The following is a 17,404-nucleotide window of genomic DNA, read 5'->3' on the forward strand; positions in this document are numbered from 1 at the left end:
CCAGGAAAACTGAATAACTTGCCAAAATGGCCAAACCACCATCACAAATACCATCTTCAGCTAAAGACAAAAGATGTTGTGGTGGGGGGGTCAGTTATGAGAGGTTATCGAGAAAGCACAGTAAACAAGGGTAAGGTTGTTATGCAGATTTAAGTCACAGCTTTCTGCATTGATAAGAGTTTCTAGAGATAAGCTCACCTCCCTTTTCCTGGTACAGTGAAGAAGACATCCTTACAAATGGAGATTTCCCTAAGGAATGTAAATGTCTTTACAAAGGGTAACTTCTACTTGGTTTTCAGAGATTCTTCTATGTTCCCTGTTTCTTAAAAACAACCAGCCTAATATAATCCTTATGACAAAGAGACATATTTTGGGGTCCCAAGTTGTGTTTTCCTACAATATCAATTGGTATCACAGTCTATAGTGGAAAGAATTCTGGGATATAACATATTTCATCACTTTGAGTCTCAGTTTCTCCATCTATAAAATGAGGATTAAAATATATATTTTGCAGCGTTGTTAGCATTAATGACAATGTACACAAAGTATCTTGTTCATTGTTATTTGCAGGGTTATTACAGTGCTTCCAAGTACTTAATTTATGTCTCCTTGTGACTCTGACAATCCCTCTGGAGAAGAAATTACAGGTAACATTCTGGTTTTCAGTTTACTATCTAATGAATCACTAGGCATGGAGAAAGGAGAGCAGAAGTAAAGGGAAAAAACTTTCCTACTCCTCTGGGCCAGGCACTGTGCTAGGCATTTCATGTTTACCATTATATGAGGGAGGAAGTCTCTCCCTTCTTCCCCCCAAAATACAGCAGGTGGAGGGCGTGAGTCTCTGGGTAATAGACTCTGTGTGGGGACTCTGAGCTGCCCCGGGAACTGGTGCGAGGTCTGCCTCCAAAGCCTGCACCCCTTCTTTTCTGAGATATTTCTCAAAGGAAGCTGGGCCGCTCCTGCTATTGCTGCACTTGAGTCACTCTCCTGTGGGCTTACGGGTGAGGACAAGGCTCTGCCCATCCAGATCTCACCAGGAAGACAAGAGGGAGAATTGTTATTGGTATTCCCACAGTTTTAGGTCAGTTGCATTACGGTTGATCAGGTTGAAATGAACAAACAGGGAAATGAAAACACTTCAGAGCTGAGTGCTATCCACATACAGTATATTTAAAAATGTTTTTATTGAATATTAAACAATTACAAGTACTGTAAGTTAGACATTTAGCCAAAGCACAATTACAGGTTAAATATAATCATAAAGATGTCTTAAATAGAAACCCACCATGTAGGCAGGTTAAGTTCCTTGATGCCCTCTTGTGGAAAGCAAAGGGTGAGGAGAAAAAGGCTTCCATTCCAGTGAAAGACAGTGAAGACTAGAAGAATTCACATGCTGTAAGCGATTTTCCATGACCAAATTGAAAGGGTTGCCAGATTTAGTAAAACAAAATTAAAAAAAGCAAAAAACCAGGATGCTCAGTTAAATTTGAATTTCAGATAAATAACACAATTTTTTTACTGTAAATATATGCCAATTAATGCATGAAACATACTTAAGCTAAAAAATTATTTGTTTATCTGAAATTCCAATTTAACTGGGTGTCTTGCATTTTTCCGGCAATCCTACCAACAGACGAATGCAAAAAAGCAAAGGAAGGGGACTGGAGCCCCCTGCCACTGGTGGGTCCCACAGAGACTAGAAATAAAAACAACACCAATAAGGAACCAAGCAGTCACTACATTGGTTACTTACACAGACCAACATCACAATGAGAAAATACAATTACTACTCTAAATGCTGTTGCCAGGCAACATTCTAGATTTCCTCAAAGCTGGTTTTGTAAATGTTTTTGAGAAACCTTGTTGATAAAAGTACCTTTTTAGTTTGTAGGGATCAAAGACAAATATGGCTACCACAAAGACAGATGAGATTGAAACAATGGAAGCAGAAGCAGGTATTATACGCACATGAAGGGTTTAAATATTTTGTGTAATGAATACAATGGTTATACAGTCGAGGTCATCTTCTAGGTCTAGGCTATGAGCCTCCAAGATTTTGGTTCCTTCCTGATTTTTACTGTCTGTTTTCTAGCTTTTCATTCAGAGCCTTGGGAGGGGCATTGGAGTGCGTGAGGGACACCCCACTACAAGAGTTTAACTGCACTTCTCTGCAAACACTCTGAGTCAACAAAGGGCTCTCAGGGCTGCCTGCAGAACTGGGGAGACACATAAAAAAGGAAATCTGAATTCTGAAGCACAAGAAATCTGTTTGAAAAGATGGGTGGTATGGTGAGAGTAGGGATGTGAAAGTGTAAATCAGAAAAGAAAATGTGAGAGAACGAAGAGTCAAAATGCAACCATCTCTACAGCGTGAATGTTATTTCAAAGGAGGCAGCACCCTCTGGTAGACGTATAAAACCAGTCACACCACGAGCAGATCTGGGCTGAGAGAGCTTATAAAATCTTTAGCTTCCTACTGCTTTTCACTTATCACCATGGTTTATATTTCAAAGTGATTAAAAACAGCTTGTGCAATCCGCAAATTCTACATAGTATCGCTTCGAGAGTCGTTGCTGTAGCCCCACATACACAAAACTTAATAGGTTCTGAGATCTTTCTAGCATTCCTCCAAACCAGTAGATCCGGCAGCTGAGAAGTTTCAGACATAGAGAAACTGGAGAGGATTGATTCCATCAGCTCCTTTCCACGTAAGGGAGTAAGACTTATGAAATACACCTCATCAAATAAGCGTAACAGGTGTGAGACACATGGAGACAGACCTGACTCATTGATACCTTTCAAACACTAAGAAATGGAATTACAATGTTTTATTTATTAGGATATAAAAGGTTAAAAAGTTTCTGCCATAGCTAAGGGTTTCTTACGAAGTATTTAATTGTTTATTAATTTCAGAATGCACAAGGTATCTGAAGAAGCCTCACTTTTTAGAGTGGTTTTTAAAAAGATGCATTTCCTTTTCAAATGCTAGATGTGTCCAACCAAAGCTCAAATATTATCTTCACAGTTACTTTCTTTTCATTTCTCTGTCAATGATTTGACATCAAACAAGTTTTAGTCTTTCAATAAATTTCTGAACATGAAACCCTATCTTAATGTCAGTTTTGAGTGGCCTCTGAATCACTAAAATCTAGAGCTCCATGCAAGTTACTTACCCAATAGGAAACACAGTCAGAAGCCTGTTTATGACAGATTATCACACAAATGGGATCTGGACACACTAGCAGAAAAGGTGTTTAGAAATATACACCATTTCTGTTTGAAAGGCTGTTTACAGGACTCCAGAGAGTGCATATGTTTAAAAAGGGAGGGTGAGCAATGTCCAAAATAACCCTTTGTGCAACTGGGAGATGTACTGAAATAGAGAAAAACCTAGACAGCTTACTGCATTCTAACGCTGTTCTTCCAGTACATACCAAAATTTTATTTTTTGTATAAAGGCTATAATAATACAATATTAATCTATATTACTTTATTTGCCATTTTAAGGCATTTCTCTGTATATATCAATGCACTTTGCTATTTTGAGAGCAAAGGGGAATTAGTCTAGTCACTAACATCAAGCTTAAATGAGCATAAGGATGATACTTTATGAAAACATACTAATATAGTTTATTCTACTTATGTTACTGAAAAGCTGGAAATTCCAATTTCCAACAAGGAAAAGGTAAATAAGATTTCTCATTGTACGGCTATTATTTTGCATAGAATTAAAACTCTGGGTTCCATGCTGTCATTTGTTAACAAAGTGGCAGACCCTTCTGAGCAGAGTACATGAGCCTAACACCTGGTTCAGGTTCTGAGATGGAAAGAGAGGTACAGTCTCCTTTTGCAAGACTCAAGATGAAGAAAGGAGGAAAATGAGTTGGGTCAAAGGTAACTCTTGGAGCTAATTACAGTTCCTGACTAGCAATCTGGGGAAAAGGGAAGGAGGCCAAGTACAAGGAGCAAGTGTCCAGTCCAGAGCACTTAACTTATACCTGAGTCAAGTATCCAGCTGGCCAATACCCAATAAACTGGAACCATCAGGTCCAGAAGTCCTTTGATTCTAGAACTGCAGTAAAGCTGGTGGAGGTGTCCAGATTCTCTCTTCTACGTGGTTTGGGAAACAGAAGGGTCATTTCAGGGGAGGCCATATTGTAAGTCCTCAACTTGGTAGTGTTTCTATATAGAGCATATACAAGAAATTAAGTAGATTTCAGCCTAATTTAATGCCATACTTTTATAATCCAAAGGATTTTTCACACTGCTATAGATGGAAAATTCCAAATGTAATCAACTTTTGCTAACTTGAGTGCACTCATGACGACCTTTGGTTTTCAAGTTTCGAGAAATGTATTTGGCTCCTGTGAGATATTGATTAACCCATTCTCTTTAGTAGATGAATAATATATACACATTCTTTCGAGAACTACTATATACTTGATTCATTACAAGACACGAAGCACTGCAAATGTCTTCCTTACACAGTACCTTTACTCGGCACACAGAACATAACAGATTAGATACATAACATTGGCAGTTTAAATACTGAACCACAGTTTAACTTCTCAAGTGTAAGGCTGAAGTTTAAAACTGGCATGTCCATTAATCTAGTCAGGATGATGGAAACAACATATAACCACAGTCGGGGAGTGGCTTATCTTTTTAATGAAGCTTTAAAGCTTTCCATATGTATACCGTATTAACCTTTTACATAAGTAAAAATCACAGCTGTGTTTACCATTTTAAACTATATCTAAGTGGGGAGGCAAGTAACATACACTTTCACAGCTACTGGTAACTACAGAGATGCCAAATCCTTCAACCCATTGTTACACACAGCAAAAAAGAAGGAAAGGAGGAAAAAAGCCCTCTTAATGAACATCACACTTCGCAGCTTCGCATGGAATTCTAGTGCTATTAAACAAGTAGCCAAGACACAAACACCCAGCTTGGGTCACTAAAACTTCAATAGAAGCAAAAACTGAGGCTAATTCTTGATTTAATTTTGAGGACCCATGCAAGATTCCGCTATAAAACTCAAACCAGCTCCCGATGCCTAGGTCTAGCATTGACTGAAGCCCCAAAGAAAGCAAACTGAATATGTTAAGAGCCTAGTCTAGAATTTTTGCATGTAACCATTTTATTTTTCTTTAGGAGATTAAATGAGGTCACAGCTTAATCAACCTGCATTAAAAAACGGAACAAATTAGTTTTCAGGACTTTAAGTTGAAATGGCAAGTTTGTGTCACACTGTTTTTTCTTTTTTTCACCACATTTATATTACTTTTGCTTCAAAGCTGAGTAGATGCACAGCATGTGGAAGTAAACAAATTAATGCACTCAATTCAACATCAGTTAAGGTGAAAAGGGCAAGTGTAAGGACTGCAAGGGATACTTCTTTACAGGGTCAATGTGCACTTGGCAAATGGTGATCAAAACAAACAAAAGAAAAAACACTGTTTCACGAAGAAACAGCATGGTACTTCACCTTCATTTAAAAAATAACTGAAGGAGCTTTGGTTTCACTTTTTGTTCTCCTTGTCTCTTAAGCAGTTTGAAGAAATGGTTCACAAGTTTAGTGCAGGGGCCTACATAAACTATTTGAAGCACCTCGCTCAAAATAAACCCCAACTGAATAAACAAAAAAGTTCCTGCCTTTGTGTATACCTATCTCCTAAATAGGACTTGAATCCTAGCTTTCCAAACTAGAGAAACAATAAAGCAATATTTTTGTAACTTTAATGAAGTACAATGATTCCACTGAACTTGGAAATAAGGCAAATTTTGGGGGCGACAATTCTGGTGGTACGGATTAAGTGAAGAGAAGCGTTTTTTCTCTGAGGAGCTCCCGCAATCCTTCCCTGCTGCGGTTTTATAGAACCACACGCTCCTCACGTCCTCTGGAGGCTGCTCCTCCGCAGCCCCCCAGGTGTTTCACCTCCGAACGTCACGCGGCATCCCTCACACCTTTCCTGCTGTGCTCTTCCTGGGCCTCCAGCACTGACCTGACGCCTCTGAAGCGGGCTTGTATGGGAAAGAGCAAGTGGCCCCCGTCGGCTTTGACTTTTCTGAACTTGGGAGCTCCTAAGTCAGGTTCACGTTTGTGCCTTTCCCTTGTAAGACTGGCCAATTCACAAAAAGAAACCAAAAGTTGATGTTTTTCCTTTCCATCTCACTTTACGTTGATAAGTGCGGCTACAAAATGAAGTGAAAAAAAAGTGGAAACTAAGTCTTGCTCAGCCAGAAGCTTGGGTTGCATTGCTAATGATTTTAGTCAGTGTGACTTTGTGCAAAATGTCCTCAAGAAGGCTCTGGCTCATTTTCAAAGTAAGCCAAAAAAAGGGAAAAAAAGCCAATGATGCATGTTTAGACAAAACTAAAAACGAGCCTGTAGTATGTGTATATTTGTTATATACAAGCGCCATATATAACAAAGCAAATGTAGTGTGTGAATTGTGAACATCTGGGAAAGCACTGGTTATGTCTTCTTTTTTTCCATTTCCAAGTCTAGATCAAAGCAATCTTGTTTCAGAAATGGATAACTGCAATGAAAATGAGCCTGAGATATGTTCAAAGGCCGCCCCTGTAAACATTTCCTCAAAAGGAACAGTAGCAGTTGAGTATGTATCAGTTACTCATACTATTTTCATCACTATAGCAATGCTTTATAAAAGACAAACAGCTTATTTCTAGGCTGTCAGGGATTTCGAGAATATTGATTTTGTTGGAAACAATCCACTGTAATCCAGTCCCAGCTTCTAATCCGACCTGGCCTTCACCAGTGGGCATTCACTAGGTCTTCTGCTCTGCGGCTGTTGCGGTCTGGGAAGGAGCTTCCGGCTTCATGATCTGGTATGTGATGAGATACTCTGGGTACGCCTGGAGAGGACAGGAGGAAAACGCATCACCCTTTGGGCAGGGACAATATTAAAGCTTACTTAATGGGGAAGCCTCAGAGGCTCTTGATCCTAACCAATATTCTACAAACACCCAAGAGCCCGTGAAGGCCAGCCAATTACTAAGCGCTTGAACAACTAGGAGGTCCATCTACATATCTGTATATAAACATGTATAAATCCTTTAATCTAGAGAACTGTATTACTTCTACTTCGAATACTGTAAATTAGTTACACTGTACTCATCCCTCATTAGAGAGCCACATACCATAAACAGGAAAACTAAGGCAAGAGAAAATCTATCTCTTTCACCTCACCTAGCAGAGGGCTGGCACACGGCATGTATTCAATAAGAGTTAGTTACATCAAAGAATATTTCTGTTGAACTGATTTCAAATTAATCAAAGATGATCATGTGACTGAGCTAGAAGGAGGAAGGGTGAGGTGTGTTGAGTCACCAATAACTTAGAGGCAGCAGTTGAGAGATAATTTTTAAGTTGACTAATTAAAGGCAACTTTCACAGGACAGATAATGGCTCAGCTTTAGACCTTCCACCCCCTCTCTTCTCTCTTTCGCCTCTTCTTTCCTGTAGTGTGTAAAAGCAAAGGCTCAGCGTCCAGACTGGAAAGAGCACTTGCTGATTGTAGTAGGAAGGGAAGCCTGCCCAGAGGAACTTGTTCTAAACCTTAACCAGAAATCACTGCGAAGACAACCCAAGGCAGGTCGGGGGGTGGCAAACCCCCTTGAAACCATGTATACTACACAGGAATTCTGCAACCCTAAATATAACGTAATGGTAAGACTACACTCAGTATTTCAGAGTGGTGTGTGGCTGAAAAACAGATTCCTTGGTGAGCTAAGTGTTTTGGGCCCCAAAATAACGTGTTGAATGCAGACCTACAAATTACTTGCATATAGATATGGAGTAAGATAATAAAAAGAATTAAGGATAAAAAAAACTGGACTGTTCAATATGTAAAATGCATAAATAAACATGTAATAGATGTCCTAAATTATTTCTTTATAATTTTACACCTCTGATCTTAGGAGGCAGAAACTGTTACATGTCTGTACCTCCACTTTTCTCATCTGTAAACGGGCACAGTAATAATACTAAGACTTTTGTGAGGATTAAATACAAAGATTTTAGGACAGGTCAGGCAGAGTAAGAATCTAGTATGTTAGTTATTACTAATAATATGTTACTGTCATTACTATTATCATTTGTCAGAGACTAGTCCCTCCTGAAGAAGGTCTCAGCAAGGACAAAAAGAACAAAAGTTTAAATGTGTTTTCAAAAGTTACAGTTCCTTACATGGATAACTGTCTCTACACACATAAGGAACCATTATCACTCATAATATTCTTTTCCAAAATTCCAGTCTGCTATGGTTTGGCTTAGAAACAGCAATGGTTCCATCTTTAGTACATTTAGTTGGAATAAGCAAGATTAACAATCCTCACCTCTCCTGACTTTCCAATCTGAAATTTCAATAACTGAATAGTTTGTGGTTTTATTTTATTATAATTTAAACACTACTTAATTCTTGAAATGGTTTTAAATGGCATTTTAGCTTTTGGTTACTGAAACAAACTAGGGCAGCTATCTACTGCGAATTCTAGAGCTGGGCATAAAGAATCTAGAGAAGCTCAAACACTGGTGGAAAAATGGAAAAACTGATTAGTCAACCAGACGGTTTGATGGTCAAGCAAATTATTTACTCAACACCAATATACACATATTGAGCATCTACTGTGTACAAAGCACTCTGATGTGAGATATGGACCCTGCTGTTTGAGAGGATAAACCAGACACAGAAAAAAAGGAATTCAAAAATAACCCAAGCTGGCAGATGCTAAGTGTCAAAATGAGCGTGAGGCATATTCCTACTTCCTTTTGTCCCAGTGAAATTTAATATCTATGATACTGTGTACGGCACATCCTTTTTCTTTGCAGAAAAGTTGCTTAAGGAGAAGGGTCAGTAACAGCAGTATTTGCATTTTGGTAGCACACTACTGAAGGAGATCCTGACACGTAAATTTCAGTCAGGCAGAGTCTAAGATGCTCACGGTGTGCATTAAGGAAAGGTCCTTATTGGAGTGCTTCTGGTGCCTACTGGTTAGGCTACTGCATTGTTGCTGTGTACAGTTTGACGCACTGACTAATCACCTCAAAGTCCAGAGGGATTTAAGGTGAGGGAATTATTAAACTGCAGGACCAGAAGGGCCCAGGACAGACCAACAATTATTTCCTGTCAAGTCACTTTAAATCCATACTAGCTATAAAAGCACAGACCATATTTTTTTTTTAAAGTTCCTATAGGGGCTGGCCCCGTGGCCTAGTGGTTAAGTTCGCACATTGCTTTGGTGGCCTAGGGTTTCACCAGTTCGAATCCTGGGCGCAGACATGGCACCGCTCAACAAGCCATGCTGAGGCAGCGTCCCACATGCCACAATAGAAGGATCGACAACTACAATACACAACCACGTACTAGGGGGATTTGGGAGAAAAAGGAAAAAATAAAATCTTTTAAAAAGAAAGTTCCTATAAGAAAAGATTCAACAACCATTTTTGGTAACTGACTTTCAGGAGACTCTTCTTAACCCAAATGACTAATGCTAAAATTTAAACTCAAAAGCTTTCAGTTTATTCTTCACAGAGAGGAAGAAGGGATAGCATGCTCTCTTGAATAACCTGGTATACTGGAAAATCATTCTATAAATCATTCTATAGTCTTCCATTCTCTAGGTTAAATAATTCTGCATTGTTCATATCATTTCAGTAAAATAGGCTAAACATCTATAGCGACCAGTGACCAGAGAACACCTCTTCTTTAAGCCGAATTTAATGTGAAGCTTAAAATACAACACACACACAGATTCCTGATATTTTAAGTTCAGTCATATATTCAAATCAGAGGCATTTTCCTTTGCAAGCAAAGTTCAGTTAATTTTCAACATATCTTTTTAATTCTAAAGAAAGAAACAATCCCATCAATAATGAATAATACCCCTCAAATCAACCCTCTGAATAAGACATTTGTCTGTTCTTGAAAGTTTGAAATACTAAGGGTGAAGGATGATTTAAGCTACAACTAAGGGGAATGAAATAAAAGTCAGTAAAGGAAAACTTCACCATAACTGGGGAAACTGCCCACAGGAAATGACTCAATTAGTAGACATTACAGTTAACACTATCCATGCGGACAAGAACACTGAGATATGGAAGAACAAGTGTGCTCCCTTGATATAAAACAAATACTACACGTATTTCATTTTTCAAGGTAATTTTTTCTTTCAAATAAGGTTTGGACCATGTCATTCTCTTAATTCTTTTAGAAAGAGACTTCATACAAGTTATCAAGCCAAAGTGCTTGGGAAATTGTTGAATGATCAGTAAATTTTAGAAATGCCTACCTATTATTATTTTTGAAATATCCTTTATTATTTTTCCACCCAAATATGAAAGAAATTATATTACCATAGGTAACTTACAAAATCTTGAAAAGTGTATGATAAAGAAAACTGAAATCATCTATAATCTCAATATCCAGAGATAACTGCTCTCATGTTTAGTTTAACATATGTCATGTTAAATTTAATCACAGGCATACAAATATACTAATATTTATTTGAACATTCCCTTTTTGTTGAATATTTAGGTTGTTTAAATTTCTCATCATAATAATCAAGACAGTGATGAACATACTTATAGTTTTGCGTGTTTGTATGTGATCTGACCATCACTAAGCTGCAAAAATTAAAACGGAACCCAAACACCTGTACACCCTTTACTCACCTATACCCTTTACATCCACCTACTGTTAAGGTTTCATTTACTCCATTTGCTTTACCATGTGCACTTTTCCCCTACCTCTACATACACTAGGCAGACAGAAAGAAACACAGCCACATTTTTTCTCCGAATAATTTGAGAGTAAGCTATAGACATCATCATGCTTCTTTATCCCTAAATATGCCAGTATTTATTTCCTAAGAATAGGGATATTCTTACATAAGAACAGACTCAGCTTTATAATTTTATATTGATATTATACTTTTATCTACCTACCCTTCATATTCCAATTTTGTCAGCTGATCTAATAATGTCCTTTCTCTTCCAGTATCAGATCCAATTTGGGGGCAGAACCTTAAGTTAGTTGTTTTGTCTCTTGGGTTTCGTTTAATCTGGAAAGTTTTCAAAGTCTTTCTCTGTCTTTTATAACATTGCCAGTTTTGAAGAATCGAATCTTCCCACATTTTTTATTAACAGCACATTTCTCATTTTGATTAGACTGAGGTTAAACATTCCTGGCTGCAATACTGCATAGATGACGTTACACGCTTCTCAGAATATCACATCTGGAGGCACACTCTATGTCTATTTGCCCCTCATTGATAATGTCAATTTTGATCATCTGGTCAAGGTATGTCCCCTTTCTCCAATGTATAATTACTGTGACTTTTTTTCTTCTTTGTAACTAATAAGGCTACCATGCAAATATCCTTTTCCTTTTCAAAATCATCCCCTAAATTTAGCATCCATTCCTGATTCTTGCCCAACCTAATCTTTACCACAGTGGTTGCAAGATGATGATTTTCCAAATCCAGTACTCCCTCTGCATCTACCCATCCGATCCTGGCTTTCTACAGTAAGTAAAAGCTTTCTTTCCCCCTTCATTTATTTATTTATCTCTTGTCAGTATAGAATCACGAATTTCTAGTTTTTCCAATAGTTTAATATTTATAACTGTGCTTATTTTGGTGTGGACTTTGTTCCAGATTTGGCCAGTGGGCTACCCTTCAAGCTAGCTCTGTGTCCTTGTGACACGCCCCCATCATTTTTTTTGAGCACTTCATTACTTTCTGATACAACAAGATATTCCAGGCTTATCTTGCTCCTAATCTGCTCCAGCTGTGGAATTAACTGTTTCCTCAAAGAGCCCAGGATTGTTACAGTGGAGAATGGTATTAGAGGCCAAAATCTGGGTTCTAGGTATACTCATTGCTACTGGGGTTTCTTTACTTCCAGCAGACAGTGCTAAAAAATATATGCACATAATCACTCATATACATACATAAGTTTACATACACTCTTACACATATACTTATGCTTACATATATTTACATGTGTACACACACACACACACACACACACATATATATGTTAGAAACCCTGAGTTCACATCAATACTTCCAATTTCAGTCCATCCCTACAGAGTCATTCCTACCTTCTCCCATTCCATATTTGTATGTCCCTTCTTCCACAGTGAGAGCCACAGCTACCCAAATCAACATGTCAACACATTGACTCATTTCCTCCACCTTATAACACACCTAACAGAGTGTCACTGCTTTGTCCACACCACCACAATCAGCACGTCTACTATGTGGAGTGTAGGATTTGTCTGCAATTCTTCCCCCAAACCCACGCCCGACCCGATCCAAGACTGATGGCATATGATGAAATGTTGTTTTCATAGTTTACTTGTATTTAGTTAATTTCTTCTTTCTCCTTTTCTTCTCTTCTCCATCAGGATAGTTAAGTATCCATTTGAAATTCAATTAAGCTCAAATTGATTTTTGTTTTTAGACAAATCAGTATGCATTTAGCATTACTGTAAGAGTTAAGGACTGGGTTGAAAATGATAGAAAGCTTTCCTGCTTGCTGACAATTTCATTTTGGAGCCTCAAGCAGTTGGCAGAATTTAAAGTGCTGTAGCTTTATGACTCAGAAATCTTTCATTCTCTGTAAAGTACCATGTTCAGAAGTATAGAGACTCAACTCATGTGACCAAGCCTGTGGCAACTATATCCACGAAGAAGACCCACTAAATGGCAGCTGCTCTTAGCTCTCCATTGCCATCTTGGGGTAAGAAGGATACAAAGCTTTAATTCAGAACAGACTGAGATCTCATGCCTTTACTTCCCAGCAGCCCTCCTGATTACACTGTGTTACTTGGCTAACAGGTGACTAATGGGTTTTGTATGCAAAGTTGATGTCAAAGAATTTTGATATCTTCATTTTGACCTGAAGCAACTAATGCTATATGGTAGATATTTCATTAAATGATTTTCTTTAACTTTTGCGTGGTCTCCATATTCTGTACTGACATGTTTAGTAACTTTCTTATGCTTATTTGATGAGTAAGATACCTGTTCTCCTCTGTAGATGACATACTCAGCATATGCCAGCCCATTCACACTTGGTCTCCCGATAACTGAGTGATGTCCTGGAGGGGCATGAGCCATTTTCATGGTGCTGAATTGTAGAAAGGATTTTCCAAGGGTCACTCTACAGAAAAGCATTTGTCTGAAGAAAAAAGGAAAGCAATACTTTGACAGAAGCTTTAAATCTTAGAATGATATAACCATTAGGTTTATTGATTTTTTTAAAAAGTTTTAACATAAAGCAAGCTAATTTAAATGTCACTTTCAAATTTATGAGTAGGAATGGAATGGGATTTGATATATTGATTTACCATAAACAGTTAGGCTCAATAGTTACACAAAGTAGCTTTGGTGTGGTTTAGGAATCAGTCACAGAAAACACCTAGCAAGGTTTGACTAGTGGAAAGAAAGAAATACCAGCGGAAACTGAGTTCTTGTATGGATGGATAGGAGGAAAGTGAAGAAAATTAAGCAGACGGCAGCAGCATCTGAAATTAAGATTGGGTTTACTCATTATGGAGAAGTAAAAACTAGGATGAGATAAATAACAGTAAAATTGGGTCATACACAAAAATACTTATCTTAAATGTATGGCTGGAAATCATACTATCTGGTTGAAATATGAATTGGGGCAGATGTTAAATATTCTAGAGAAGAAAGGTTGATTGGGAAGAAAGCGTGTTAATAAACTAGAGGCTGGCAAACTATGGCCCAGGGGCCAAATCTACTCTGCTATCTGTTATCGTAAATAAAACTTTATTGGAACAGAGCCACACATTGATTTACATACTGGCCGTGGCTGCTTTTGCACTGTAACAGCAGAGCTGAGTCATTGTAACAGCAATCATGGGGCCTGTGAAGCCCTAAACATTTATTATGTGGCCCTTTAAAGAAAAAGTTTGCCAAGCCCTTAACATAAACAATAAACATTTTAACTAATCAGTAAGATTGGTCATACTGTTAAATGTAAATAGCTTGTTTTCAGTAATGGAGTATGATCTTTGCATTGTGACTAATCAGAGACACTACTTTGAGTCAATTAAAAATGGTGCCATACCCAGTACAACTAGGTACTGCCTGAGCTGGCTTTTTTAGTGTGATGCTATTGATGACCCACTGGGATGCTAGCTTGGTGTCAACTGTATTCTCTTGTAGGTCCCAGAGACAAGGGTTTCGATCTACATTAGACAGAGGCTCTTTGAACTCCATCCTCACATTGTGGCAACACTATGGTATCAATGCACTCTGCCTACTCAACCAGCTGGGCCCACTGCCATGGCTACTCCCAGTCCACATGTCACACAAAGCTTGACCCGACAGGCCTTTCCTCCTGCCTTCTGCTTCCTGCCCCAGGGATTCCCTGTTGCTAAAGAGGCAGAAGATGCAGAACCTGCCAGGCTGGCCCATGAGGCTGCAGGCTGCTAATGGGCAGGTGGAGAGTACCAACTCATGCCTGCTCACTGGCTCACCTTGTGCACTGTGGTGCATTCTGCAATGCAGCAGCCCAAAAGGCGGGGTACCAATGCCCTGTGGGGCAGCTGCCGACCAGCAGATAATTCAGCTCTCTTCTCCCATGATGTACTGTTCTGAGATATAGCAGTTCATGCAGCCTCTCTGAAGATGTCTCATGGACTGAGCAAGCAACTGCACCCGTTATGAAACTGGCCAGCTCACAGGCACCTCACTGCCTTTGCTCAGCCTCCTTCTCCACCTTACTTCTTTTTGCGCCCTCGTTCCTGTTTCTCTGGGATTGCACTTGCCAAGAAAGTGCTAGTACATAGGCTTTTGCTTCAAGTTCCATTTTCTAGGAAATCCTGGCTAAGACACACCTGTGTGTCTAACTTTAATGAGTGACTGTTATCCTCATCTAGGTTCACTTTTATTGCTTATTTAGGTTCATTTTGTCTCCAGAGGAGTTAGGTTTGAAGCAACAAAGAGAAACTTTTGCATGTTACATGTTCTTGGTAATTTTTATGTGTTACTAGCCACAGCAGCCATAAGGGAAAGAAATTTTCTTCTGGACATACGGCATTCATCTTAGAAACAGTGACTGCTCTAATATTTTTCATAATGTAACTAAGAGAGATAAGTTTTAAGGTCAACAACTATAATGAATTTCAAGGTTATATGGGTCTTTTTGAGGTTTTAACTGAATTACAAGATGTCATTAACTTGACTTTGCAAAAATAATGCATCTGGCTAATTTAAAGAGAAATGTAATAAACTGCAATCTTTGTAAAGTACAACTCTTTTTATTTTTTCTATTGGGCAGGGAAGGGAACATGGAAGGGAATTTTTTTCACTGACTTCAGAGAGAGTATACTATTATTCTTTTCAGTTTCTGAGTTTTAAAATCCTATTTAAAAAGCTAATATTCACTTGTTTACTACTAACTCCAAAGTTAATATTTTGAAGTTGGACTTTTCAAAGCTAATTATATACCCTGACTTAAAACATCACTAACAACATCAGAAACACACTGAAGATTCTACTTGTTTATAGAAGTTGTGTGTTTTAGGTCAAAAGTGACTACAGCTAGAAGTTCTTTGCTCTACAGAAATAATTCTCAATCTTTTCTTGTTCTGATTCTGAAGCAAGGAAAGTGGAACCCAGGGAGAAAGCCAAGATGGAGGGAATTTCATTGTAACCTAGGACTAGTTGACATATGTCAGGTTTTTACAACCACTGGTATCAGCTCTGCTGTCACTGCTCCTATTAGGGCAGAGGCTGATAAGCTATTCCTACCCAACTTCCAAACCTGTCTGATTCTTTAAGAGTAGGACTGAGGATAACCTGTGGCTTCTGTAGAGCCTGAGAAACTAATTTGGGTCATGACCTGAGGACAGCAACCATTACATGAAAGGCAAGATGCTCACCTGTGACATATATAACACGACCGATCTTTGTGCGTGGGGCAGCCTGTTCCTCCTCCAATTCCATAAACATACTGGTTGCTTTTAGAGGAGTTTTCAGCAAAATAAATCCCAGCACCAAACATTCCTCCTATGTAAGCATGTCGCTCATCAAACCCTTTATGAATAATGGCATTAATGAAAGGAGAACCTAAAAACAGAAAGATAGAAAGATTTGCTTTTGAACCCCTTCCTAGAATCTCAATTACCTACACACTATTTGCACTTGACAGATTAACTTATTAATAACGCATACATGAAAAGTTTCTTTGTAAGATGGTCTATTACATATAGATTATTATCATGTAATAGAATCTTTTCAGGAACCCACTGGGTTTACCAAGCAAGGATGTTAAAGAGATTCTGCAGATAGCATGAGATTTTAGATAGCAAAGTACAATGTGGCTTTGAAAATACAGATTATTTCACTCAATCCTACTTTAAGCAAAATAGATAATCTGATAAACTAAAACAATTATACTAAATTACAATAGAAATAGTGCACTATCTAGATGGTTCAACTTGCAATTTACATTCCGAAACTATTCTGGATGAATCATTTTCATTGTACATGCCTTGGAAAGCCAGTACTAACATGTAATGCACTAGAAAGTTGGTACCAGGATGTAATTAAAAAAAAAATTAAAACAAATCATTTTTAACACAACACTAATACAGCTTTCCACTTTATTGGAATTTGCAAAAGCTCAGAGATGTCTATAATTACTGTCATGACACTCACCATGAAATAGCATGCGCTCATTGTGATGGTTATGATTCTCCTCAGATACTTCCTTTTGTCTGTGACAGAATCGCTCCCTTAACTTCTTGTTGACAACTTTTTGAATCTTTAAGATGAGGAAGAAAGAAGCAAATTACTGAAATATATATTAATTGGCAGTTTGATTTAAAATGAAAAGTGTGTTTTCCTTTAGGAAGTTTCAACTTTTGTTTTTTGTTTTGTTTGCTTAAAACATTATGTAAAAATGATAAAGTTGCCAGGTCAGTGTAATTCAGTTAATACTCTGGCTTTCAGTGACCTAATTTTCAGTTATGGTTTTTCTTTGTTATTCTGCACTAGACCCTGGCTATACCTCAAAATCACCTGAGGAGTTAAAGAAAAAAGGCTATTCCTTGACTCCTCCCCAGACTCATTGAATTTTAGGATATAAGGGTCCATAAATCTATCTTTTTCAACTTCTCAGGTAATTTTTTTTTTCCTGCTATATCTCCCCAAATCCCCCCAGTACATAGTTGTATATCTTAGTTGCAGGTCCTTCCAGTTGTGGCAGGTGGGATGCCACCTCAACGTGGTCTCACAAGTGGTGTCACGTCCGCGCCCAGGATCCGAACCAGCGAAAGCCTGTTCCGCTGCAGCGGAGCGCGAGAACTTAACGACTTGGCCACAGGGCCGGCCCCTC

General features: G+C 38.3%; 1 protein-coding gene across 1 annotated transcript in view; it reads right to left on the bottom strand.

The window, feature by feature from the left end:
* Positions 1-1,165: 1,165 nt before the first annotated feature.
* TNKS (tankyrase) overlaps positions 1,166-17,404 on the bottom strand; it is a 202,047-nt gene continuing 185,808 nt past the window's right edge. The window contains exons 24-27 of the mRNA XM_001495978.7: positions 16,726-16,831; positions 15,948-16,134; positions 13,057-13,213; positions 1,166-6,882 (exon numbers count right to left, since the gene is read on the bottom strand). Coding sequence (XP_001496028.3) covers positions 6,796-6,882; positions 13,057-13,213; positions 15,948-16,134; positions 16,726-16,831 — 537 coding nt within the window. The 3' untranslated portion in view covers positions 1,166-6,795. The remainder of the gene's footprint in view (positions 6,883-13,056; positions 13,214-15,947; positions 16,135-16,725; positions 16,832-17,404) is intronic.

This window comes from Equus caballus, chromosome 27 (genome assembly GCF_041296265.1).
Source record: "Equus caballus isolate H_3958 breed thoroughbred chromosome 27, TB-T2T, whole genome shotgun sequence".
In the NCBI taxonomy this organism is placed as follows: domain Eukaryota; kingdom Metazoa; phylum Chordata; class Mammalia; order Perissodactyla; family Equidae; genus Equus; species Equus caballus.